Source organism: Etheostoma spectabile, chromosome 6, assembly GCF_008692095.1.
Source record: "Etheostoma spectabile isolate EspeVRDwgs_2016 chromosome 6, UIUC_Espe_1.0, whole genome shotgun sequence".
Lineage (NCBI taxonomy): Eukaryota > Metazoa > Chordata > Actinopteri > Perciformes > Percidae > Etheostoma > Etheostoma spectabile.
This window is the reverse complement of record NC_045738.1, coordinates 8,922,706-8,943,386: the sequence shown is the minus strand read 5'-3', so window position 1 is coordinate 8,943,386 and position 20,681 is coordinate 8,922,706. Positions and strand designations below refer to the sequence as shown.

The following is a 20,681-nucleotide window of genomic DNA, read 5'->3' as shown; positions in this document are numbered from 1 at the left end:
GACCTCCTTCTATCAGCCAAATATCTCCCTGTTATTTCCTTTTATCACGGCGTTACAGCCGATAAACACGTTTGGATGGTCAAAAGTAAACTTCATCAGCGGTTACATTTTTTTGATTATTAATGTGTGTTTTTCATTTAAAAGTTTGACCGCATGCTTATTCAGTAGACCATTTAGTGTTCTCCACAATCCCAGACTTTCATATTGCATGTTTCTTCACATGGAAAGCATGGAAGCTGTAATGGCATATGTCTATGTCGGGACAGTCCCACTTTTGCTGTAACAACTCCTGAACGGTTTTGTTCAAAGCTGAAAATGCAACTGTATTTGACAGATGGCACCTGTATGTTGCTAGTGACCAAATATTAGCTTTCAGTGTGATACGATCGCTTTGTAAATTACGTTTAATTAAAAAGTGTTTCAACTTTTGCCCCTACTTACTCGAAACCGCCATTGTGGTGGAAACTCCATCGGGGAGTGACATCTTCATTACATCTACATTACTACATTAGCCGCTACTAGCATAACAATCAAATCTCCGACCAAACTGCAATGGTCAAATTGCATTTTGGGAAATGTAGACACGTCAGGTTTTGACAAATAATTACTAAATCAGTGCAGTGCTCTTTTAAGTTGTGAAATCTATCGCAGTGCTCATACATTTGTGTGAATGGTTTATTTCATCTGTGACGTTAACTACATTCTGGCCCATGATCTCGGCCACTTTCGTAAGTCACGGCTCAGTTTGCGGAAATCGCAACAGGTGTTACATGGGTGTCGGTGTCTGGCTAGATATTGATTTAAATGTTGCGTTTGTTCCGGACACACACTCCGCACTCCTGTTTGCTAAAAACGCAGTAATAAGTGACGATTCTCTCCAACCAATCAGTGATCTGCAGGTTTTTACGTCACCTTTTGGTATCCCCTCAGCTCGCTTGGAACCTTGACCAAAAAAGGCGAGTAGAGTCATGGCGTTGAGTAGATACCATGCAGTGGAAAACCGTCATTAGATGCACGCTTTCCTATTCGAAAAATTCGAGAAAGAGACTGAATCTGAGCAGTCTGAGGCCCCGCTACCATCAATTAAAAAGAGAAGGTGTGGGTACAAGAAAGACTGGGAAAATGAATATTTGTGGCTGAAAGGTGTTGAGGGGGATACCGAGAGGGCTTTTTGTGACATTTGCAAAACGTCCTTCTCAATTGGACATGGAGGGGACTACAATGTCAAAGGACACAGACTCACGGAGACTCACATGAAACGTGTCCAACAGAAAGACACATCCAAATCCATGGACGCTTTCACCATCCTTCCTCCCCCTTCTCGTTCCGTGAACCTCTGGAGTTGTGAGTGAAGATTTTTTTTTTTAACTGTTCCTGTGGTGTTGAGCAACTACAATTCCTGTTAATCCTTAAATTTTGTATTACAATTTATTTAAAGTAAATAAATTGTTATTAAAAATAAATCAAATTAAATAGCTAAAGTAAATGGTAAGTGGAAGTGCATCTGTCAATTCATTGAATGTTCAAAATATTATGAATCTTTATTTTTTTCAAAGTACACATTGGTTGGCCTATTTATGCATCAGGCCATCAGCAGTTACACATGTTTAGGGGAATAGGGCATTATTAATATACCATGTAAGGTGGTATGTGCTAGAAATGGGTAAACCGCTATCAGTGAGTCTGCCCGTGGGGTGGGGGCACCGCTGCGCCAGGCAGTGTCCCACATTGTCCCTCAGAAACATACCCCTTGTCCCCCTTTGGGCTAATTAGCAGGTGGTCACCCTACCCACGCAGCATACTGGTTTGTGGTTGAGTTTTGTCTATTTGCATGTGGGTCATGTAGTGTTGGATTTTATGAAGTGAAAAACAATGTTCTGTAAAAATGTATTTCTGTTTTATGTATATTCTGCGGCCTTAATTAGCATTCCACTGCTTGACACCAACCCAACCTTCCAAAAGTTGTTGATCAGGTCACGTCATTTAACATATAGAAAGAAGCATTTTGCTTCACAACAGGAAGTGACCTTCTGTCTCCAACCCCCTGGTGTCTCAGACTAGGCTAAGATAATGAAATGTTGATTAACTGTATTTTTGTGAACGTTTCTCATTTAGCCTACATGATAGACATATAAAGATTTATTATGTCCATGATAGAACCCTTCGATCTGTGACCAAAAACGACCCCAAAGGGGCAGAGCTTAGAGCCATGTCCTTCCTCATTGGACAGCGAAGAAGCCAACAAGACATGTCCTACACATCGCCATGCCAACGGCGGACCAATGAGAATGGGTTTAAATACACCAGGTGAAATAGAAGCTCCTTGAGGTAAAGGGAACAATAATATTTGGGATATCAAGAATTTTCATCATGCTGTTTCATTAAACCTTTTGTTAATTCTTCATTGGAACCCTAACCTCTCTTCATCCTCATCAATTCAAAGAACACGTGTTAAGTTTTTCTAACAGTAGCTATACACAACCAGACAGTTTATTGGTTTGGTGTTGATGTGGCCATGGCCAATAATCTTATTTTAATAACATAAGATAAAAATGTATCCGTCCCACAGTGGGGACATTTGCAGTGTTACAGCAGCAAAGGGGAGTGCAATAACAAGCGGCATCAGTTAAAAATGCAAGAAATGGCCTAATAAATATTTAAACAGTAGAAAAGCAGTAGACAGTAAAAAGCTAAATATAATAAGAACTGAACAATGTCTAGAGCAGTTTGTTTTAACAAAAAATATGACTACATGCCTGTTTTATCTTCTTTATAAGTAGTTAAGGGTTGAGTTATATATATATATATATATATACACATACACAAACACACAAATATTTTGTTTTTTATGGTCATATCTGGGGGTCATGAGAGAATGAATGGGATAGGAAAGAAGTAAAAAAAAAAACGGTTCTGATACATATCAGATGGGAAGTTTAGAGGGGGAATCAGTCTTTGCTAACAACTCACATCTAAAAACTGACAAGGATCCCCAAAGAGACACTGTTAATTTAAAAGGGGGGCACAAGCCAAAAAAGTTGGGAACAACTGTCTTTAGATAAAATCTTAATTTGAAAATAACTATATTTCCTTTATAGTAAAAGTATTACAATAAAAGTAGCGTAAAATGGAAGAACTTAAATAACAAGTTGTTGAGTAAATGTAGTTATTTTCCACTACTCATTTGCATGCTCACTTTTTTAGCTAACAGACAAGATATTCTAAAAGTGCTATAGATTACGTTTTTAACAGCTACTGAGCTCACACGTCAACAGATCGAGAAAGTGGGGAAACTCCATCCGTCGTTGAAGGCCATGATACGGTTAAAAGCTCCAGAACAAAAGCTAGTAGGTGGACCTTGAGTTGTGATCGTTTTGTCAAACTAGTATACCTCAAAAATGCATTAATGAATGTGGCTTTCACCACTGTAAAGAAGAAAATAATTAAAAACATGTAGAGTTACAGACCAGTTTTAGATTATCTGTGTGTGTGTGTGTGTGTGTGGTAAAATGACTGAGGTTAAATAAGGACAGCAGACAGTGTGCATCTCATTTATTTTCACCCATTCACACGCTTTCCATCAAACAGCCACAGCTCACCTCGAAGCCAAAGACAGCGTACCATGACCCTTTAAATTAGAAGACATAAATAAAAGCAGTTTGCATATAAACAGTTGCTGATGTACACATTCCAATTTGCTGAAGTACACGCTGATTTAACAAAGACACTGACAAGGTTTCTTTCTTTTTTTTTTCTTCAAAATCTTTGTATGAATATTCATATTTTTCAGTTCACTGTCACAACGTCCTCCCTGTGGACAGATGTCAAGCCTTTGCATAACCAAGCAGGAGTAAACTCTGTTAGGGAGCGAGGACAGTCATTTTGTAGCTGTATACTATTTACAATGTGAATTAATCAAATAAGGTAATATCAACATAAACAACTGAAAGCTGTTTTTTTTTAACATTCATATTTATGTGCCATTCTCAAAAACAAAACAAAAAAGAAGATAGAGAAGAACAGAGCTGGTTTGTTGTCTCGTTCCACCTTAAAAGACTGCAAGTTTCCTTGATTCAACTTTAGCCCTTAACTCCGCTCCTCACAAAATAATCCTCTGACCAGAAAAGACACACGCAAAGGGTATTTGGAAATTATATCGTCATTTCTCAAACACTTAGTCCCTTTTGCGCACATGCGTGGGTGCGCACACACACACACACACGCACACACTATTGACCATCCCCCATTCAATCCAAGTTTCAATCAACTTCAGCTGAATCAAACTCTCTTGCCTTCAGGTCTGTGGCGTGGCCTACTATTGCCATCTAGAGGAGCAAGACTGAACTACATAGTGCTTCTGCTCCACAGGGTGTCACATTTTTAAAACCTCACCACCTCACGATTGTATTTTGCAGCTTTAAAAAAAAAAGTATCTGTTGCTAAGTCATATGCAACAAAGCACTCTTGTTTCCTCTGTTCTGAGCTCAAGCATCATTACATTTCAAATAAAACAGGAAATGCAACAGAATTATGACACAATCCAATTCAGAAACTGTACAATGTTAAGAAGCATTGAAGGTGCTTTTAGTTTTTTTTTTTAAATGATTAAGTAAACAAACACGATATAAGTCAAGGAATCCTCATGGTATCATGTCAAACTCTCCCTTGGTTTGATTAGTACTGTCTATCATGGAGAGAGGAGGGAGTGGGGACAGGGATGGAGGGTTTTCTGAGATGATGGCTTCCACTTGTTTCTCTTGTGTAGCTGCACTGCTGCAGAGCGAAACCTGCTCTGGCGGATTTGATCAAGTGTCTTATAGCCGAGTGTTCATGAAAGCGACACAGAGGGACCGGTGGGGAGGGAATGATTCCTTGTCAGTTGTTAAGTCTGCTCTTACTCCTCGTCTGCGTTCTTCAACATGAGGATGGAGTTGTAGATCTTCAGGGCAGGTCCTAACTTGATGGAAAGGATCTTGACAATGTCCGCTTGGTTGAGCAACAAGAAGGCCTCGCCATCTATTTGCTAAAAAGAAGAAAAAAGAAATGTGAAGTTTTTTTCATTACAGATTTAGAGTTTTTTTTTTTAACTGAATCTGCTCCATTTTAACCATTAGCAGCAAGAACAACTTGAACACAACAGTGACATATTATCTACCTTTTATGTTGTTGTTGATATGCACATCTTGCAGTGATTAAGCAACATTATTTATTTACAGTCAAGTTTTTGTCCCCCTAATGATTTTCCAATCTTCATTTTGTTTTTGGTCTCTACCAACTCCTGAGGAGTTTAAATGTCTTTTTAGCTGCTAAATGTTAGTCACACAAGCACCAGTGTGACATCATGGGTGCGCTGTAACTGTTTGTGCTCCCGCGTGGTGGTTGCAACACTAGATGCAGTCTTCTCCTGACACAGAGGTGGCGCTAATGAGCAAAGGCTACCAACATTGCTATTTCTACAGACTAGAAGAAGAAAAAGGTAAACAACGGTAGAACTGGCAGCAGCATCGCCGTCAGTGCTTCGATTTAATTCGATGACCTACTTCGTTGGATCAAGCCTTTAATTCGCTATAAAATAACTGATTTTAACCCAGTAAGTTTACAACAGAGATTTGCAGTTACTCAGAGTCCTAGCATCCGGTTTCCCTCCAGCTGGTTCAGGCTTCCTGTTTCCGGTGTGTCGCGCACAGCTGAAAAAAGTACGAGTGGCACCCTCCAGACGCGCACTCAAAATCCTGGAGCGGCACCGAGATCTACGTCATTTTGACATCCCATTGGCGCACGCAAGCTCGGATGCGTCAACTGTAAATTACAACAGTTTAAATAAGTCCTGAGAAAAAAAATATTGCAAATGCAAAACATGATAAGCATTTCCTGAGGAAAAATGTGTGTAGTTGCTGTATGCTCTGATTGCCATGATTTTTGGATGACTTTATAATGTTATGAAAACAAAGTGACTTTAATAAATTGGCTGAGTTAATTATGCAATGGGAATAAATGAGGCTATAAGCACGCTTCCGCACTTCTTGGGCTTTAATAGACATCAGTATTTAACTCAAACTGTACATGTCATCATAAAGGCTATTTACAGTTGATTATTGTGATATTTGAGTGGCGTTTTTTATTGTATATCTAGATAAATATTAAATACATTTGACAGATCATTTGTTAGCATTAACTTGATGTGGATCAAAAGTGTCTTTAAAAAACTAAGAAATATACAATTGATGAGTATGTAAAATTGGAGCGTTTTTTTTTCCTTGCTTCAGCTTCATTTCACAAAAATCCAAGCAAACCTAAATACATCCCTCCATCACGGAGATGTGAGTAGCGACGAGTTGACCACAGTATTATTGTTACAGAAACGTTGCAAGCTACTACAGTTTGCATTCTCTGCCACATTGGAGATTGCAAAGCACACCTGGCTACAGGAGCCACTTTAGCTCAGACTTGTGGCATACACCTGGTAGTTGGGTCGGATCGAGGTCGGATCACGCTGTCACCACAAACCAAATACGCCGAAACATACCACAGTTTGTAACCGGACCCTAATGAGGGGGTCTTGGTCCAGTTGTTTTGGTCCACAGCCGAGTGTGATTGCTGTGTTCACACCTGCCCTAACAAACCGCACCAAGGGGGTATACACTCCTGGGTTTGATTCAAGTTCAATAAACAAGGCAGGTGTGTAATTGCCCTTAAGTTGGTTTAAGTCTCGGCCCAGTTGGCTCAGTTGGAAGAGCACAAACACATACATAGGTTTATGCCGCAACGCAGCGGTCCAGGGTTCGGTTCCAACCTGTGACAATTTCCTGCACGGTGGAAAAGCCCAAAAATAATCTTAAAAAAGCACAAGTCTTGGTTAGCTTACCTCTGTTTTAAATGTAGCAGCATGTTCTTTACACCCTGGGAGTCCTTTGACAAAAGTGGACACCTGGTGAAAAAAGAGAAACAACTTACAGCTAAAAGCTTTAGAGAGAATGTCAAGTTCCAATCAAAAAATAATAAAAGTGCCTTGTATGTCTTTATTGGACTGACAGGCAGAAAGAGAGCACCAATACAGAACCAGAGAAGTTTCCTTGAATATTCATGCACAGTGGCAGTTTCCCTGAATAACATGAGATGCCTTCATGTTGGATGAGTGTGAGAGTGTAAGCATGTCTGACCTCCTCAGCACTCCAAGTGGCCACTCTCTTGGCAGTCAGCCCCAGGACCTCAGGCAGCAGCTGGCAGTGTTTGTCCCAGCAGAGAGCCACCCGGTGAGGGGGGGAAGTGGAGATGCCGGGGGAAAACACAGACTCGTGGAGGGCCTGCTGGAGAGAGATGGCGTCTGGAGAGGCTAAGAGGGAAAAGGAGGGAAGGCAGCATTCAGTGGGAGTGAGGTGGGGATTTACATGCTTTATCACATCTCATTTTACACACATTCACACGCACCTTTACTCTCGCCAATCTCTTCTTTAACGTAGTGCATTTTAAGGTATTTGGGAACTGGAGCAGTCCTGGAGAACATACAAGTTGAAGTCACTCTCTAGAACAGGAGAACATCTTCTGCAATGATCTACAGAAACACAGCTTGGTGTGATGGTTTCATGACTGTACCTTTTAGGCCTCGTTCCATTGTGGCTCCGCTCACTGGCTCCACCCAGTGGCTCCAGCTGAGTGTTACATCCTAAACGCTCAGCTTCCAATGTCACTGGTTTCCTAGCAACACAGACAACCCGCTCTCAGATACAGAACACTGGATAGAGTTGCATACAAAACACTGAAAGGAGTTCACTTGGGAATTCTAGTGGCTTTTTTGTGATTAACAATTTTTATTTCTTTTAGCAACATACAAAACATACAACTCGCAACATGAACACAGCCCACTCTAGCCATCTCACAAGCCCACTCCCGGATTGACGGCATCCCTTCATTCTTCCATCCTCTTAAAATAAACTGTCTGGCTATCATTTAACTCGTCTGGACGCAGCTTCTTATGTGCTTATCCATCCCGCTTAGGGTGTTAGTTTTAAGGCGTGTTCATGCGGTTGTTTTTTTTTGACAGACAGCTGCACACCTGTTCTGGGAGTCTTCAGCTCCTTCCAGCTGGTCTGGCGTTGAGGAGGTCTGTGTTGTAGTGTTGGTGTGAGGATCTGGGCGTCGCCCACGTGGATGAGGTCCACTGAGGGCAAGGGGTCGTTCTCCGCTGAGGCGATCTGGCAGCAAGCCCTCCTTGTTAAAATTCATCTCCGAGTAGGGACAGCTCACCTGACTGCACACACAAAAGACAAACAAACTTTACCCAGGCCTAAAACAAAATTCCCCTTTTTACTTTTGATGCTCTGCAGTTTAACAACCAGAAAAAGCAGATATATATCACCTTAAAGACTCAAAACTCCTACACATACACATAAGCAACACATTTACACTGCAGCCAGCCCACACAAGAATAAATGACATTTAAGAACACTGAGCCTCTTTCTTCTCCTCCTGTATGCATTACATACACCGGCCCAAAACATGAATACAAATGAGACTAAACTACTAATTTGCTGTTTGAGCACAGTTTCCAAAGACGGGTTCTCAGATGGTTCTGGGTAACGAACGATCTGGCACATCAGATTATATGAAAATAAAAGAATTCAATATATTCCCTATAAAGTAAGTGATAATCATATGTGCCATAGGTCATTAAGATTGACAAACAGGAAACATATATGAAAGCGCAACAAGCATAATAAACAAAGACAAAAAGACCTATTCCCAATTCCCAGTTTGTGCATCCTCGATTCCTTTCCTCGCATCTTAGTCCCGCTCACAGGAGATTTTGGCCAAGGAGTCGAGATAGAGACTCGAGGAAAGAGGAGTTAATGCATTAAATATTACCCATATTATGCTACATTCCTCTTTCTAACATTTTAACATTAACTACAGTAGTAACTGAATTAACAAGCCTAAAAAGCTAAAAAAAAAAAAGTAACCGTTGTAGTGTGACTGGATTTCACTGGATTCCAACAGTGGGACGTACAACAGTCTGCCTCTGAAGCTACGAGTCAGGGCTCCACGCTAACTATTTGCCTTTCATTGAGTTAACACTACAATTTCAAGGTCAACTTGTTTACAACGCTCCATTTACATTCATATATATTACGTAAATTATTTTAAACAAGAATAAGGTGTAGGTAAAAAAATTTTTTATTTGAAGCACCATTACACTGTATATGTATTTAAAAAAAAATGTAAATAAAAAAAATGGTTGAAAGTGCTTCATTGAGCTACAACACAAACACATTTAAGCAAAATAGAAAGTGCTACGGTTTAAAAGTGTCCCTGAACTGAGACCTGACATTTCATGGATCAAAGTCTTAAAACTGGTTCCCCCTGCTGTCGCATGCCCCTCACATGGCCAACACCTGTAATTTGGCCTTCTTCCCTTTTAGCCTTGGCTAAACCAGCCCACCAGCCCACGTAAGTGGGCTTAAAGAGTCCCATCTTTCTATCTATGGGTCACATCTTTCGCCTAGGTCCAGCAGGCTCCGTCTCACACGCTATTACTCAACAACCTGAAGTCAGTTGCATTCAATAACTTCTGTGTTTTTCGCCGTGGCGGCCCGACAGCAGAAAGTTGCCAGCGGATACACTGGTACAAACACAAGTTTGCCTCTCATACTAAACAACAAATAGCTGTGTTAATAATAATTACAACTGTGGACAAATGTCAGAAGATCCAAACACAGGCACGACTTTACAGAAGAAATTGGTCATGTAACACATGTAAAAAACAAAACGGAGCATTCTACGAACAGAATGACGCATTTAAAATATCGCTCAAATATCACGTAAATCATGATCGTGTATAAAATTTGATTAATTGTGCAGCCCTATATTTTATCAATGTATGGGTGGTATCTATAATGATTTACTTTAATGATTAGAGAGAATGCTTTCACTAATTAAAAACATTTCCATGCGCGCAGTAATGTCACTGCAGCTAATATTGCCAGACATTTAAGCAGCAACACTAACTGTAGTCATAAACTTTACAGAGACTAGACCCTTAACTTCTAAAATCGATTGTTAATTTATATGATCCGACCAGGCCAATCTGTGGATTTGGGAATTGGGAAAGGCCCTGTAAAAGTACAAAACTGAAAATGTGCTACTAACGTGTAGTGGGTTCCATAGCGTGGTCCTCTAATGTGGCCAACCCCGTTGCATCCGGGTGTAGGACATCCTTGTCCTGGGGCAGGTACTACATCACTGGAGCCTGGACAGACAGACAGACACAGACAGACACACACGCACACATAATTTGGGATATTTCTCCAAAGAAACCTCGACTGACCTCTATGAATATTAGGTAGGACAGACAAGAAGAGTGAGTGAGTGAGAGAGTGTGTCTCACCATTAGGGTATTGTAGTGGGTGTCCGGTTTTCTGACACCACCCTACAGGGTGGCAGATCAGGGCAGTCGTTCCCCCCAATAGTCATACTCTGAAAATCCAGCCGTCAAAATGAATCTAGACAAAAAGGGGGGGGGGGGGGGGGGGGGGGGAATTAAAGGCAAACTAGACAGAAGCTGAGCACAGAGCAAGACAAAACACATCCTGACAAGGAGCCATGTTGTACCTTTAGTCGGTGGTCCTCTGTGTCTGCTATAGTTGTAACACGGATGAGCATGGGGTTCCTCTTATCCACAGCTTCCACTTTCATCCCAATCTGAAAGCCATGTGGAGGTCGCTGAAAACACAGGGCAGAACATCAGTTGATTGACTATATCTAGACTACTATTGTACATGTTATAAATCTTTCTGTGTGAGTTGTACCGGTTTAAAAGCTCGCGCAGGAGCAGCCTGTGTGCCCGTCTCTTCCAGGTATTTCTCCCATGAGAAAGTCTTGGGTTGCTTATATTCTTTAGAGAGGGAATTAGATCCATTAGATTCAGTTTTGTGAAACATGGATCAACTAGTGACAATCAGGACATCCACAGGAACTGACAGTAGCATGCATTTCACCATTGATTACTTAAAAACTATTTGAGTCATTCTTTCTTACAGTAGCAACAGCATTTAAGAAATACCAGAAATGTGCAAAAATACTTTCTATAGAACACATTGATTAAACAAAAATTTAATAAAGTCATCAGAATCTAATTTTTGATTAGTTTTTATTTCTAATAATGTTAGATTCTGCATTCCCTACATTATATTTAAATAATTTATACTGACCCACATGTGTCTTGGTCTGTGTCTTACCAGCTGGAGTGGTCAGAGTTAGCTCAGCCTCTTCACAGTATCCCACAGGGTGGATGTATGGACTGCTAGCGTCACACCTTGACAAAATACAACTACAGGTAAACAGGCACCCAATAACAGCATAATTTTAGAAGTTTTTCTCAAATGTGTTCCAGCTGCATATCCTCTAGTTATGTATGTTTGTCCAAGTCCTCCAGACTTTTTGTCCAATTCCCAAATTTGTCAGGACCTTATTGCATTCACTTCCAATACATTTCCATGCTCTTCATACCTTAAAAAAGGAAGGGTTGGTAAGCTAGCAAGATCTGAAAGACAGCATCTCCTTGGGGCTCCGTCTAACCCCTCCCTCGGAGCTCCCATCACACACATCCACAGGGGCCGGTGCTTTAGAGCAGAGCGGATAAAGGCCCGCAATTTTACTTCATGTCTCATTCACCAGTAGCCTGTTCCTACCAGACTCTCGTACATTTAAATGAAAATTGACCGGAAGTACGTAGGAGGGCGGAGCCAGGCTAATTTAACAGATGACAAACACCTAATATTATTATACCGCATGTTAAAAACATTAACGTTAATGTTAAAAACATGACTACTGTTAGGTAGCAATGCAGCGGCAATGCACATTGAGTTCAGGCTTGTACACAGGAGGATAGAGTACATGCAGCGGGGCAAGGAGGCATTTCATTGTTTTTTCCTAGCGTGCCGCGAAGCAGTGATTGGTGGGCATTTTTACAGGATTACGGGTGCTACAGATGACAGATCTTTTTCAATCCTTTATCAGAGCCCATAAGTTATTGATTTCTGCCAGGGTGTAAAGACAATTTCAAACATATAAAAAAGTGCATATTAAAGATGGTTACCAACCCTGCCTGTGAATACACGGGCACTATGGTGATGTTGTACAGACATTAAGCTATCGTAGTTTTCACTTGGATTTACAGCAGTCCTTCAAGTGGACTTGGGATATCTATGGATAATACTCCTTCCTTCAGTTTTAAACCAGGCTCTTACCAATAATCATATGTGTCATCCCAGTTGTCAAAATGAATGAGCAGTCTGTTGTCAACAACAGCAGCAATAGTTGCTACACAGATCAACGATGGGTTCTTCCTGTCGATCGCCTCCAGCTTCATCCCTGCTCTAAATCCAGACGGAGTCACTGACTGAAATAAAAAAATAAACATTTAGCAGAAATAAGCCCTGAACTTAAGAACAATCTGATGGCCTTAAGAGTATACAGATTGTGTGTGCTAAATACTCACTGTGTTGAGGCTCTTGAAAAGGTGTTTTGGGGCCAGTTGACCCCTACAGTTCTTCACATACATACTCCAATTAAACTCTCCATCCTTACAACCTATAGGACAAACTTACTCAGTAAAGTTGTATGTTAAAGCATGGATAGAGGTGTCTGTTTTTTGTGTGTGCGTGTGTGTGTGTGTGTGTGTGTAAGACACTACCTTTAGGCAACAATAACTTATGCCCATTCTTTTCACACCAGCCAGCTGGTTTTATGTCCCACGAGTCAGCATTGGCCCAGAAGTCGTAGCATTCTGGGTAACCGTCAAAGTGAAGCCTGATCCTATAGCCTTGAATCTGAGAGTCAGTGGGACAGTCCAATACTTACTTAAAAACGGGGATAACAAATAAATGTGGTCTAGTCACAAAAAACTATAAGCACACATACCTCTGCAACAGTGAGTACACAGAACAGAGATGGGTGGGATGGGTCCAGCCCCTCCAGCTTCATTCCCACCTTAAAACTGTTCCTGCTTTGAGGAAGCGACTGGTGCTGCATGACAAATGTACATTATGGCACAGTTAGGATTTGGCTTACTTGACACCAAATAAACAAGACCATTCGGTTATACTTAAAAATAGTGTATATGAAGGGAAAATACCTCTTTGAATAATTTAACAGGAGCAGCGATGGCCCTCTCCTCTTCCAAGTAAGCTGGCCAGCTCCATGCCCGTTTCTTATTGGCTGGGGCAGTCACTGAGGGTTGGGCAAATAAGACTTAAGTGTTATGAACTGTAGTTGGTGCATAAGGATGATCACATTCATGAAAAACATACAGATGCAGATCCACCTCTTCTCCAAGTTTTATGTATTTTATTCAGATCAGCTCAGTTTACGTAACATTTTTCTGAAATCGTGAAAAAATATTTTAATATATTCTATATGTTACGGTCATGTGAAAACTAACCCATAACACTGATAAAACCTAATTAATACCCAATTTAATTAACTCATCAATTTCTGTCTTGTGTCACATGTTAAGGGTAAGGTATTTAAAAGACCTGTTAAATGCTAAATGCATGCTGTAAATTTGAAAATAAAAGTTGATCTCTCAGAGGAAAATCTGCAAGAGGTTTAATGTCTCACAAAAACAACAGCACGACATTAAGCTGCAGCATTTTTAAGACATATAAAACTGAATTTAAGACATGTAATCTTATTGAGTTGCATTGAATTTAGGTAACCATGTCAGTCATTTATTATGGGATTTAGAAACACTTTGAAACAAGAAAATCTCTCTCTCTCCATCCCTCGCTCCCCCCTACAGTGGCAGCAGTCTCTAACATACCCAGTTTGGCAATTTTGGCACCTCTTCGACCTTTGGTAGTCTTGGCCTTTTCCTACAAAGGGTGTAATGAAAAAATGTGTCAAACAAATCTATCAAAAATGTATTTCTCACTAGGGGTGGAACGGTTCATGTATTCGCATTGAACCGAAACAGTACGGGTGTCACGGTTCGGTGCATGAATTTACACAGAGAATACACGATATAAAAATAAATGAAACTTGCAAGCAAATAAACTAATGTAATGTGAAACTACGGTTAGATAAGCGGGTTCTTCAGAGACACCTATTGCACCTATTGCAAGTTTTGAAAACTTTGGTTTCCCAGTTAGTTACCATAGTACAGACATGAGAGTGGTGGATAAGACTGATGTTGTAGATCAGTATTACATTTCCAGCATCGCGGCTCCAAACCGTAACATTAGTTAGGACAGATGCCTTGTTTCTTCAGGCTAACTATATTAGTTGGGCAGGGAGCAGCTTTCTGCTGTGAAAAAGGGCCAGGAGACTTTGTGATACCATTAATCAGGTTATTTAGTTTGTCTTTGCACAGAACAGAGATACTGCATTTTCAGTGTAATAGCTGATTGTCTTATTTTGTTTACAAGTTACCAATATTGTTTACATCTTACTTTACATACTTCAGGCTGTTGGAGTTAGCTCAGGGGAGAGACTGTATGACACTAGGTGGAACAGCCTGAGACATAAACAATAAGAAAATTTGCCTTTTGCATTTTTTGTTTTGCTTTTTCCTCCGTGATGTCGGAACCTAGGTAGGAACCGAACCGTGACTTCTGTGTACCATTCCACCCCTATATCTCACCCATCTTGTGTATTTTCTCGACTTGAAAAGAAGAAAAAAAGAGAAATAATCAGAATAGAAAAATTCAATTAGATAGTTTATTGCAAAACCTCAATTATAACAGCAAGACATCACTGAATACTTGAGTGGCCTGTAGATCTGACAGGGAACAAAACTGGAGACCAATACCAAGAGTGTGCTCCTTACCTCTGGCTCCTCCTGGTTGTCTTCCTCTTCATCCCCAGAATCCATATAGATCTTCCTCTTTTTGCGCACACGTTTACCCAGCCTCTCACACTCAACACTTTGACTCTCCCTAGCTTCCCCTGGAGACGATCTGTACAAAAGTAAGGTTTGGCTGGTGATGAAATAACAAAACAAAAAAATCTAAAGGACAACAAAGAGGAGTCAGAGAATATCAGCTGTGGGATTTTACCTGCCACTGGAGGGCTGGGCACAAATGGAGCTACAGAATTTGCCCTGAAGGAGGGCGTCCCGGGGAACATGGCCACCACAGGCACGGCACCTTGACATCTCCCCATTTGGGCCCATGTCTGCGCTAGAGCCAACCTCAACACTGGGACCAACCTCCACACTGGGGCCCTCCATACTGGGGCCCTCCTCTAAAGACAGAAGTACAGGACCAGGGGCTGGAGCACAAAGGAGAAAGAAGGGCTGAAACTGACATGTAGAGCAAAAAAAGTAAACACTGCAATTCTTTACAAAAACAAAGTTGTAAGAGTTAAAAACATGTGCTGTCATACCTTTACATTGAGACAACCCTGGCTGACTCTGATTGGCTGGAGCTGTGGCTGTGCCAGTCTGTGATTGGCCCTCTGGTGGAGGGGTAGGCGTGTGAGACTGTGCAGGGTTCAAAGTCTGGCGATTAGGCTCTGCCTTCTGCCCTTTGACTTCTAGGTCTGTGACAATCTCAAGAGTCCCAAACTCTGTCATGCGGAACTGAAAGACACAGGTGAGGTAGAAACAGGTATGGTCATCAAGATTTCTTGAAGGAAGTTGTGGAGCTAAGGCGGTACGTCCCCCTTAATTCATCTTGTCTCCTGACAGCCTAAATAGTCACAGACATATGCATAAATAAATGGCATACCCTGTGTGAAATATCTCTCTTTCTTTTCCTCTGAAGGTTAATGTTTTTTTTAATAAAAATTTATGATGAGATGATCCTGGACAGGAACACAAATCTCTCTCGTACCCTGATGTCACTGCCTGGCAGTGTGGCAATACCGTCCTTCCAGTCCAGAGCACCCATCATATCAAACTCTGCTCCCTGGGAGGGGCCATCACTGGGTGGAGTGTCGGTCATTCCCACTCCTCTGATATCCCAACCTGCATAGACAACAGTCACATTAAAGACATTGTCATATACTGACAACTGACACCAAAACGTTACAAGTGTTCAAAATCTAAAAAGGTTGAATGGAAATGTTTTGTTCATAAATCATTGTATTTTTCTGCGTCTATTGTGCTGACTGTGCGTGATTATCACAGAGAAGCAGCCCCCCTGCATGGTATTACCTACAAAGAGTTCCCAAAGACAAATTCCATTTCTACCTGCACTTGTAAACATCATTACCCAACATCACCACTAGATGGAGACTGCGTTCTGGCTTGCAGGATACACCATGCACTTCGATTTCAGACAAAACAGTCAATAATAATATTGTTTTGCCGGTCAACTAACGGGGAAATACGTGCAAAAACGGCCCCATTAGAGTTAACCTTCATCAGGATCATTGACAAACATGAGGAAAGATGTCTCAACTTGAAGTTAAACACACAAGTTCATCTTTTCCTTGTTTTAATAGTATCTCTTAAAACCGGCTGTTTGCCTGGTTATGAACAAAGGAGAGGGTCATTTGTTTATCGGTTTTAAACAGAACACTGTTTTCTGCACTGACTGGCCCAACTTAAAAACGTTTTAGTCCGACTAATATTACGATATAACGTTTTAGTCTTGGCACATGTTCAACACTGAATTAAGGTGATATGTTCTGTTTTCATTGTGGCCATAACCATGTTAAAAGTAAACAACAGCCCGAGCTAATAGCTGTTGATTAAGTTTGACTTTGCACTTGATACCTCAGTTTTATTCTATCCATAAATAAAGTGTGTGTAGGAGCGCCCATGATTAGCATTCGTCTTATACAAAAGGGGGGAAATGGGAAGGCCACCTACTTTTAAAAACTATGAAAATTACTCATTTCCCCATTTAAACAAACAGAAACCCGCTATGCGTCAAAAAGGAAAATCTTGCTGGTTTCCCTGATTTGGTTTTCCGTCACTGTTTTATTTTCTTCATTTCCCCTTTGTCACGGAATGTCACCCCCGGTTTGCTAGCTGGACAGAAGCTACAGTTGCTAGTCCCCCCGTTCATGAACGAGAATTGCTAGACGTTCTGCCGTGCTTGTAAAGGATGCACCAGAAAGGACAATCTGTATAAAAAGGGTTTCCCCGGTTAAATAACAAAAAAAACGCATTTTGCAAAACGGCATTTTCGAAAAACACACACCCGCAATAACTCGCCTATTTAAAATTTTCAACATTTTTGCGTGTTAATATCTCCTAAAAAATTTAAAAAAAAGTTTTTATTTCGCCTTAAAAAATCAAGTAAAAATAATGTTAATTACGCTAATTGCATGACGAGGCCGCTTTTTCAAACTTGGACGGTTCAGGGCAATAAAGGGTTTTTAAGCCCGTATTTTTTTAAAAAAGGAAACTCCCTCGTTTCTGTTTTAACTCTTATTTAGAGCCAGATAGATCGGAGGATGCTTTAAAGATGCGTCCCCTCAATTTGGGGTCTCAAAAAAGTTTTTTTATACGGTGGTCAATATGGCCTTTTAAAATTTAAACACCCCAAAACTCGTTCACTGCCAAAATATAACGAATACTATCAAGGATGGATTAATTTTCACCTTTCTCAACACCCTTAAGATTACCAAAAAAATCATGACTGTGTATCATTGAGCGCGGGGACCGATGTTCCATCCCGTTGAGGAGCGGTTGGTTCCCCTTTTTAAAGGGAGGCATTTAAAACCATTGGTCGTCAAACCCTTTTGTGTAAATACAATCCGAGAGCGGGCGATAATCATTTTTTTACAACGGTGAAATGTAGGTCAAATACCCTTTTAAATAAACCAACAAATTTTTGAACCCCCAAAAAACCCCCCCCTAAGTCCAACAAACCCCAGGCTGGATTTTGTTTCTTAAAACGTGCGTTCGGCGGGTGCCGAGTTTCCCCAAACCCCGTTAATAAAGTCGGCGGGTGAATAAAAACGTTTGATTTGTTTTGTTAAACAAATACTTTTTAACCCAAATACAGCAGGTTTAAAATTTGGGGGCCAAAATTCAACATCCAAGCCACAAATCGGCTGTGTATTATCTCCGTTACTGGATGCATGGTTTTTTTTTTGAAAGTAATCTCTTGAGTAATTGGGATTTACTATGGTGTGCTTTTTACTGGATTTTTAGACTGTTTCAAAGTGCCAGGGTCCAAACACTATGTCGGCCCAAACATCTCTCAGCTTATCCGCGCACAACCCCTCCCCAAGGGCGGTATGGTTTCCCGGTCCTATAAAAAGTGGGTTCATTTTTGAGCGCCATAACCATACTTTTGATTGAATACACGCCGCCTAAACATAAAATACCCAATATTATTCATGGCAACGATTAGCTGCAGCAAAACAGGGTACAAGAAAAGAGTTTTTTTATCAAAAAAGGCCCCCCTGAGAGGGGAAATGATTCATTCCGTTGTGCGGCCGGCGGCGCTGGTTTGTGTCTTGTTTTTTGCCGCTAGATGGCAGAAGAAGTCCAGTTTTCTAGGGGATTAACGGGCTCGTAAGGGCTATCGTGCTGCAGCATTGTTATTTTGTAATATAACATCAAGTATAAACCATGAGATGGCATTAAAAGGCAAAGCGGTCGACTCGAAGGTAAGAAGACAGTAGCTATAAGTGTCATGTGTAATGTCAGATATAAATCGGGATCGACTGTGGGGAAATCATGTGCGATCAAATAAGATTATATATGACAAGTAGCCTAATGCTACGTCTGAGATCTATTTTTGTAACATACAGATCATAATGTAACATAACATAAACTTTATGCAGCAGGTTAGGTTTCGCAGCATATTCGCTTCCTACTGCCTATGGCCTATGTAGGACTGCATAGCTCCAGGTTAGTGTTTGCGTGGATGTGTGTAATGCAAAAATTTGCTATATTGTGATATATTCTGTCTCAATCACGCAGACCGTGCTCTTCAATCTGCTGCTATGCCTGGTCATATTTTACTCTCTTTTCTACATGATTGGGAGTGTGTGCTTCGGTGCCTTCAGGTGAGAATCTCCCACACGCATGCGCACAAGCTCATGCAAGCAAAGAAAGCATCATTATCAACCTCTCCTGTAAATAAGAACCTGTTTTCTTTTAGTTCCTGTTTTCCTTACATGGTGAATATTTGTTAAATACAATTGGGGTTTTTTAAGATAACAAATAACAAACTAGGGCAGGCAGTCGGTATTTTTACTGGTGAAATGTGATGCCATGTAGTCTGCAGTTTGAATTTGGAGGTTGTAGTATACATACACAATGTAGTAATGTGGCCATGGATCCATTTTAGCAAATAGCAGCAGTGATCGCAGAGATGCGATTTAGTTACTTTATCCACACCATGGGGCCTCACTTTACCTGTTGCCAGGTAGACAACATAACAACTAAGCTATGTTTATACTTTACAGTGGTTTGACACACTTTCTTGCAGTTGCTGACAGCAGCTTTTCCTCTTATTGTATATTTAACCCAGTTCTCATTTGTCATTTAGGCTGAATCACTTTGACGGACTGATTCCATTTGACTTTAAGACCGAACCTGCTGAATCTAACTCCAAATACTTGGGTAAATACACTATATGCAGCCAGTATGGTCAACAATGATCATGGACTTCTTTCACTGCCTGTGTTTTCTCAATATGTTGGTCTTCCTCAGTGAACCTCCTGTCCTTGGAGCTCACCTACTTTTGCAGCGGCCTTTTGTTTGCTGCAGTGGTGAGGAGACGGGTGTGGGACTACGCCCTCACCATCACAATTCTGCATGTAATGATCACCAGCCTAGGTGAGTGGAAATCTTGCAAATACATCGACCTAGGTGCACACACAAATTGCAGAATGTCTTGTTTAATGGCACGTTTTGTTTCCATGTGGCAGTGATGTTGGAGTTTCCCACGGTTTGGCAGTGGTGGCTGGCTTTAGGTAAAACAAACATAATTGGCAACTTATAGTAAGTATATTAAATTGTATGAGCTCAATTCTTCTTGATGCTCTATATTTCTGTTGTTTCACAGGTAGCGGCTTGTTTCTGATGATCTGCAACGGTCAGCTGATAGCTTACTTCACCTGCCAAAGTGACCAGAGCTACGCGTCCTTCAGCTTCTACTGACTGACAGGAAGCTACTCTGTGTATAAACAGTTTCATAAACAGTCTTGTGACATGAGGTGGAAAGGATCAGACCAGATTCTCTCAATATGGAGACACCCGGGCTTTTTGTATTTGTCACTAACCGACACATGCAATGCTAGAGCTAGGTCCACTTTGAGTTTAACAGTTGCCAACAGACTGGCATCCTATTGTTTTTTATAAATGCCACAAGAAGATGTTCTGTATTTTGCCTTGTACAGGGTTTTAAGGCACCCTGTAAAGTAATATCAGTAACTTTTATAAGCTGTGAATGTAATAGCAGAACGGGAAAGCTGCAATATGTTTGTTGTATATTTCAAAGACATTAATGTAAAGTGTCACATGGCATTCACTTTTGTGTTTTTTAACATTAATATGCGTTCCCCCAGCTTGCGTATGGTCCTTCCGTGGTAGGAAATGGTGGTGGGTGTAAAGCCCTGGGTATCCTGCTCTGCCTTTGAGAAAATGAAAGCTCAGATGGGCCGATCTGGAATCTTTTTTACCTCCCCTTTCTCTGCTTTGCCCTACCAGAGAATTTGGCCCACCCATGAGAGAGAGACATCATGGCTTTCAAACGAGCAAAGTGGGAGTTGGTCAT

At 40.9% G+C, this 20,681-nt stretch overlaps 2 protein-coding genes across 3 annotated transcripts; one reads left to right on the top strand and one right to left on the bottom strand.

The window, feature by feature from the left end:
• Positions 1-3,537: 3,537 nt before the first annotated feature.
• l3mbtl1b (L3MBTL histone methyl-lysine binding protein 1b) lies at positions 3,538-17,418 on the bottom strand. The gene is given in 25 exon segments (XM_032519018.1): positions 3,538-5,023; positions 6,866-6,928; positions 7,161-7,333; positions 7,429-7,493; positions 7,594-7,695; positions 8,054-8,248; positions 10,144-10,243; positions 10,382-10,433; positions 10,435-10,450; positions 10,452-10,477; positions 10,479-10,496; positions 10,606-10,716; positions 10,803-10,888; positions 11,205-11,308; positions 12,243-12,394; positions 12,494-12,585; positions 12,689-12,824; positions 12,916-13,020; positions 13,130-13,224; positions 13,817-13,868; positions 14,822-14,951; positions 15,051-15,264; positions 15,379-15,574; positions 15,828-15,958; positions 17,352-17,418. Coding segments are annotated over 24 exon segments (2,523 nt in total). The 5' UTR covers positions 15,939-15,958; positions 17,352-17,418; the 3' UTR covers positions 3,538-4,894.
• Positions 17,419-18,361: 943 nt separating this feature from the next.
• Positions 18,362-20,422, top strand: LOC116691418 (transmembrane protein 244). 2 transcript variants are annotated; one of them, XM_032519019.1, is made up of 6 exons: positions 18,362-18,564; positions 18,881-18,966; positions 19,452-19,525; positions 19,616-19,741; positions 19,834-19,878; positions 19,971-20,422. In XM_032519019.1, exons 1-6 carry the CDS (start codon positions 18,532-18,534, stop codon positions 20,063-20,065), a joined length of 459 nt encoding a protein of 152 aa, XP_032374910.1. In that variant the 5' UTR covers positions 18,362-18,531; the 3' UTR covers positions 20,066-20,422. The 2 variants fall into 2 exon arrangements, with proteins under 2 accessions (XP_032374910.1, XP_032374911.1); XM_032519020.1 differs by lacking the exon at positions 18,362-18,564 and having other exon boundaries at positions 18,944-19,035.
• Positions 20,423-20,681: the final 259 nt, after the last annotated feature.

Excerpts from the sequence above, each read along its gene's own strand:
- LOC116691418 (XM_032519019.1), top strand. The coding sequence starts at position 18,532 with ATGGCATTAAAAGGCAAAGCGGTCGACTCGAAG. Across the intron at positions 18,565-18,880 it reads GCAAAGCGGTCGACTCGAAG|ACCGTGCTCTTCAATCTGCT; the intron begins GTAAGAAGACAG and ends TCAATCACGCAG. Across the intron at positions 18,967-19,451 it reads GTGTGCTTCGGTGCCTTCAG|GCTGAATCACTTTGACGGAC; the intron begins GTGAGAATCTCC and ends TTTGTCATTTAG.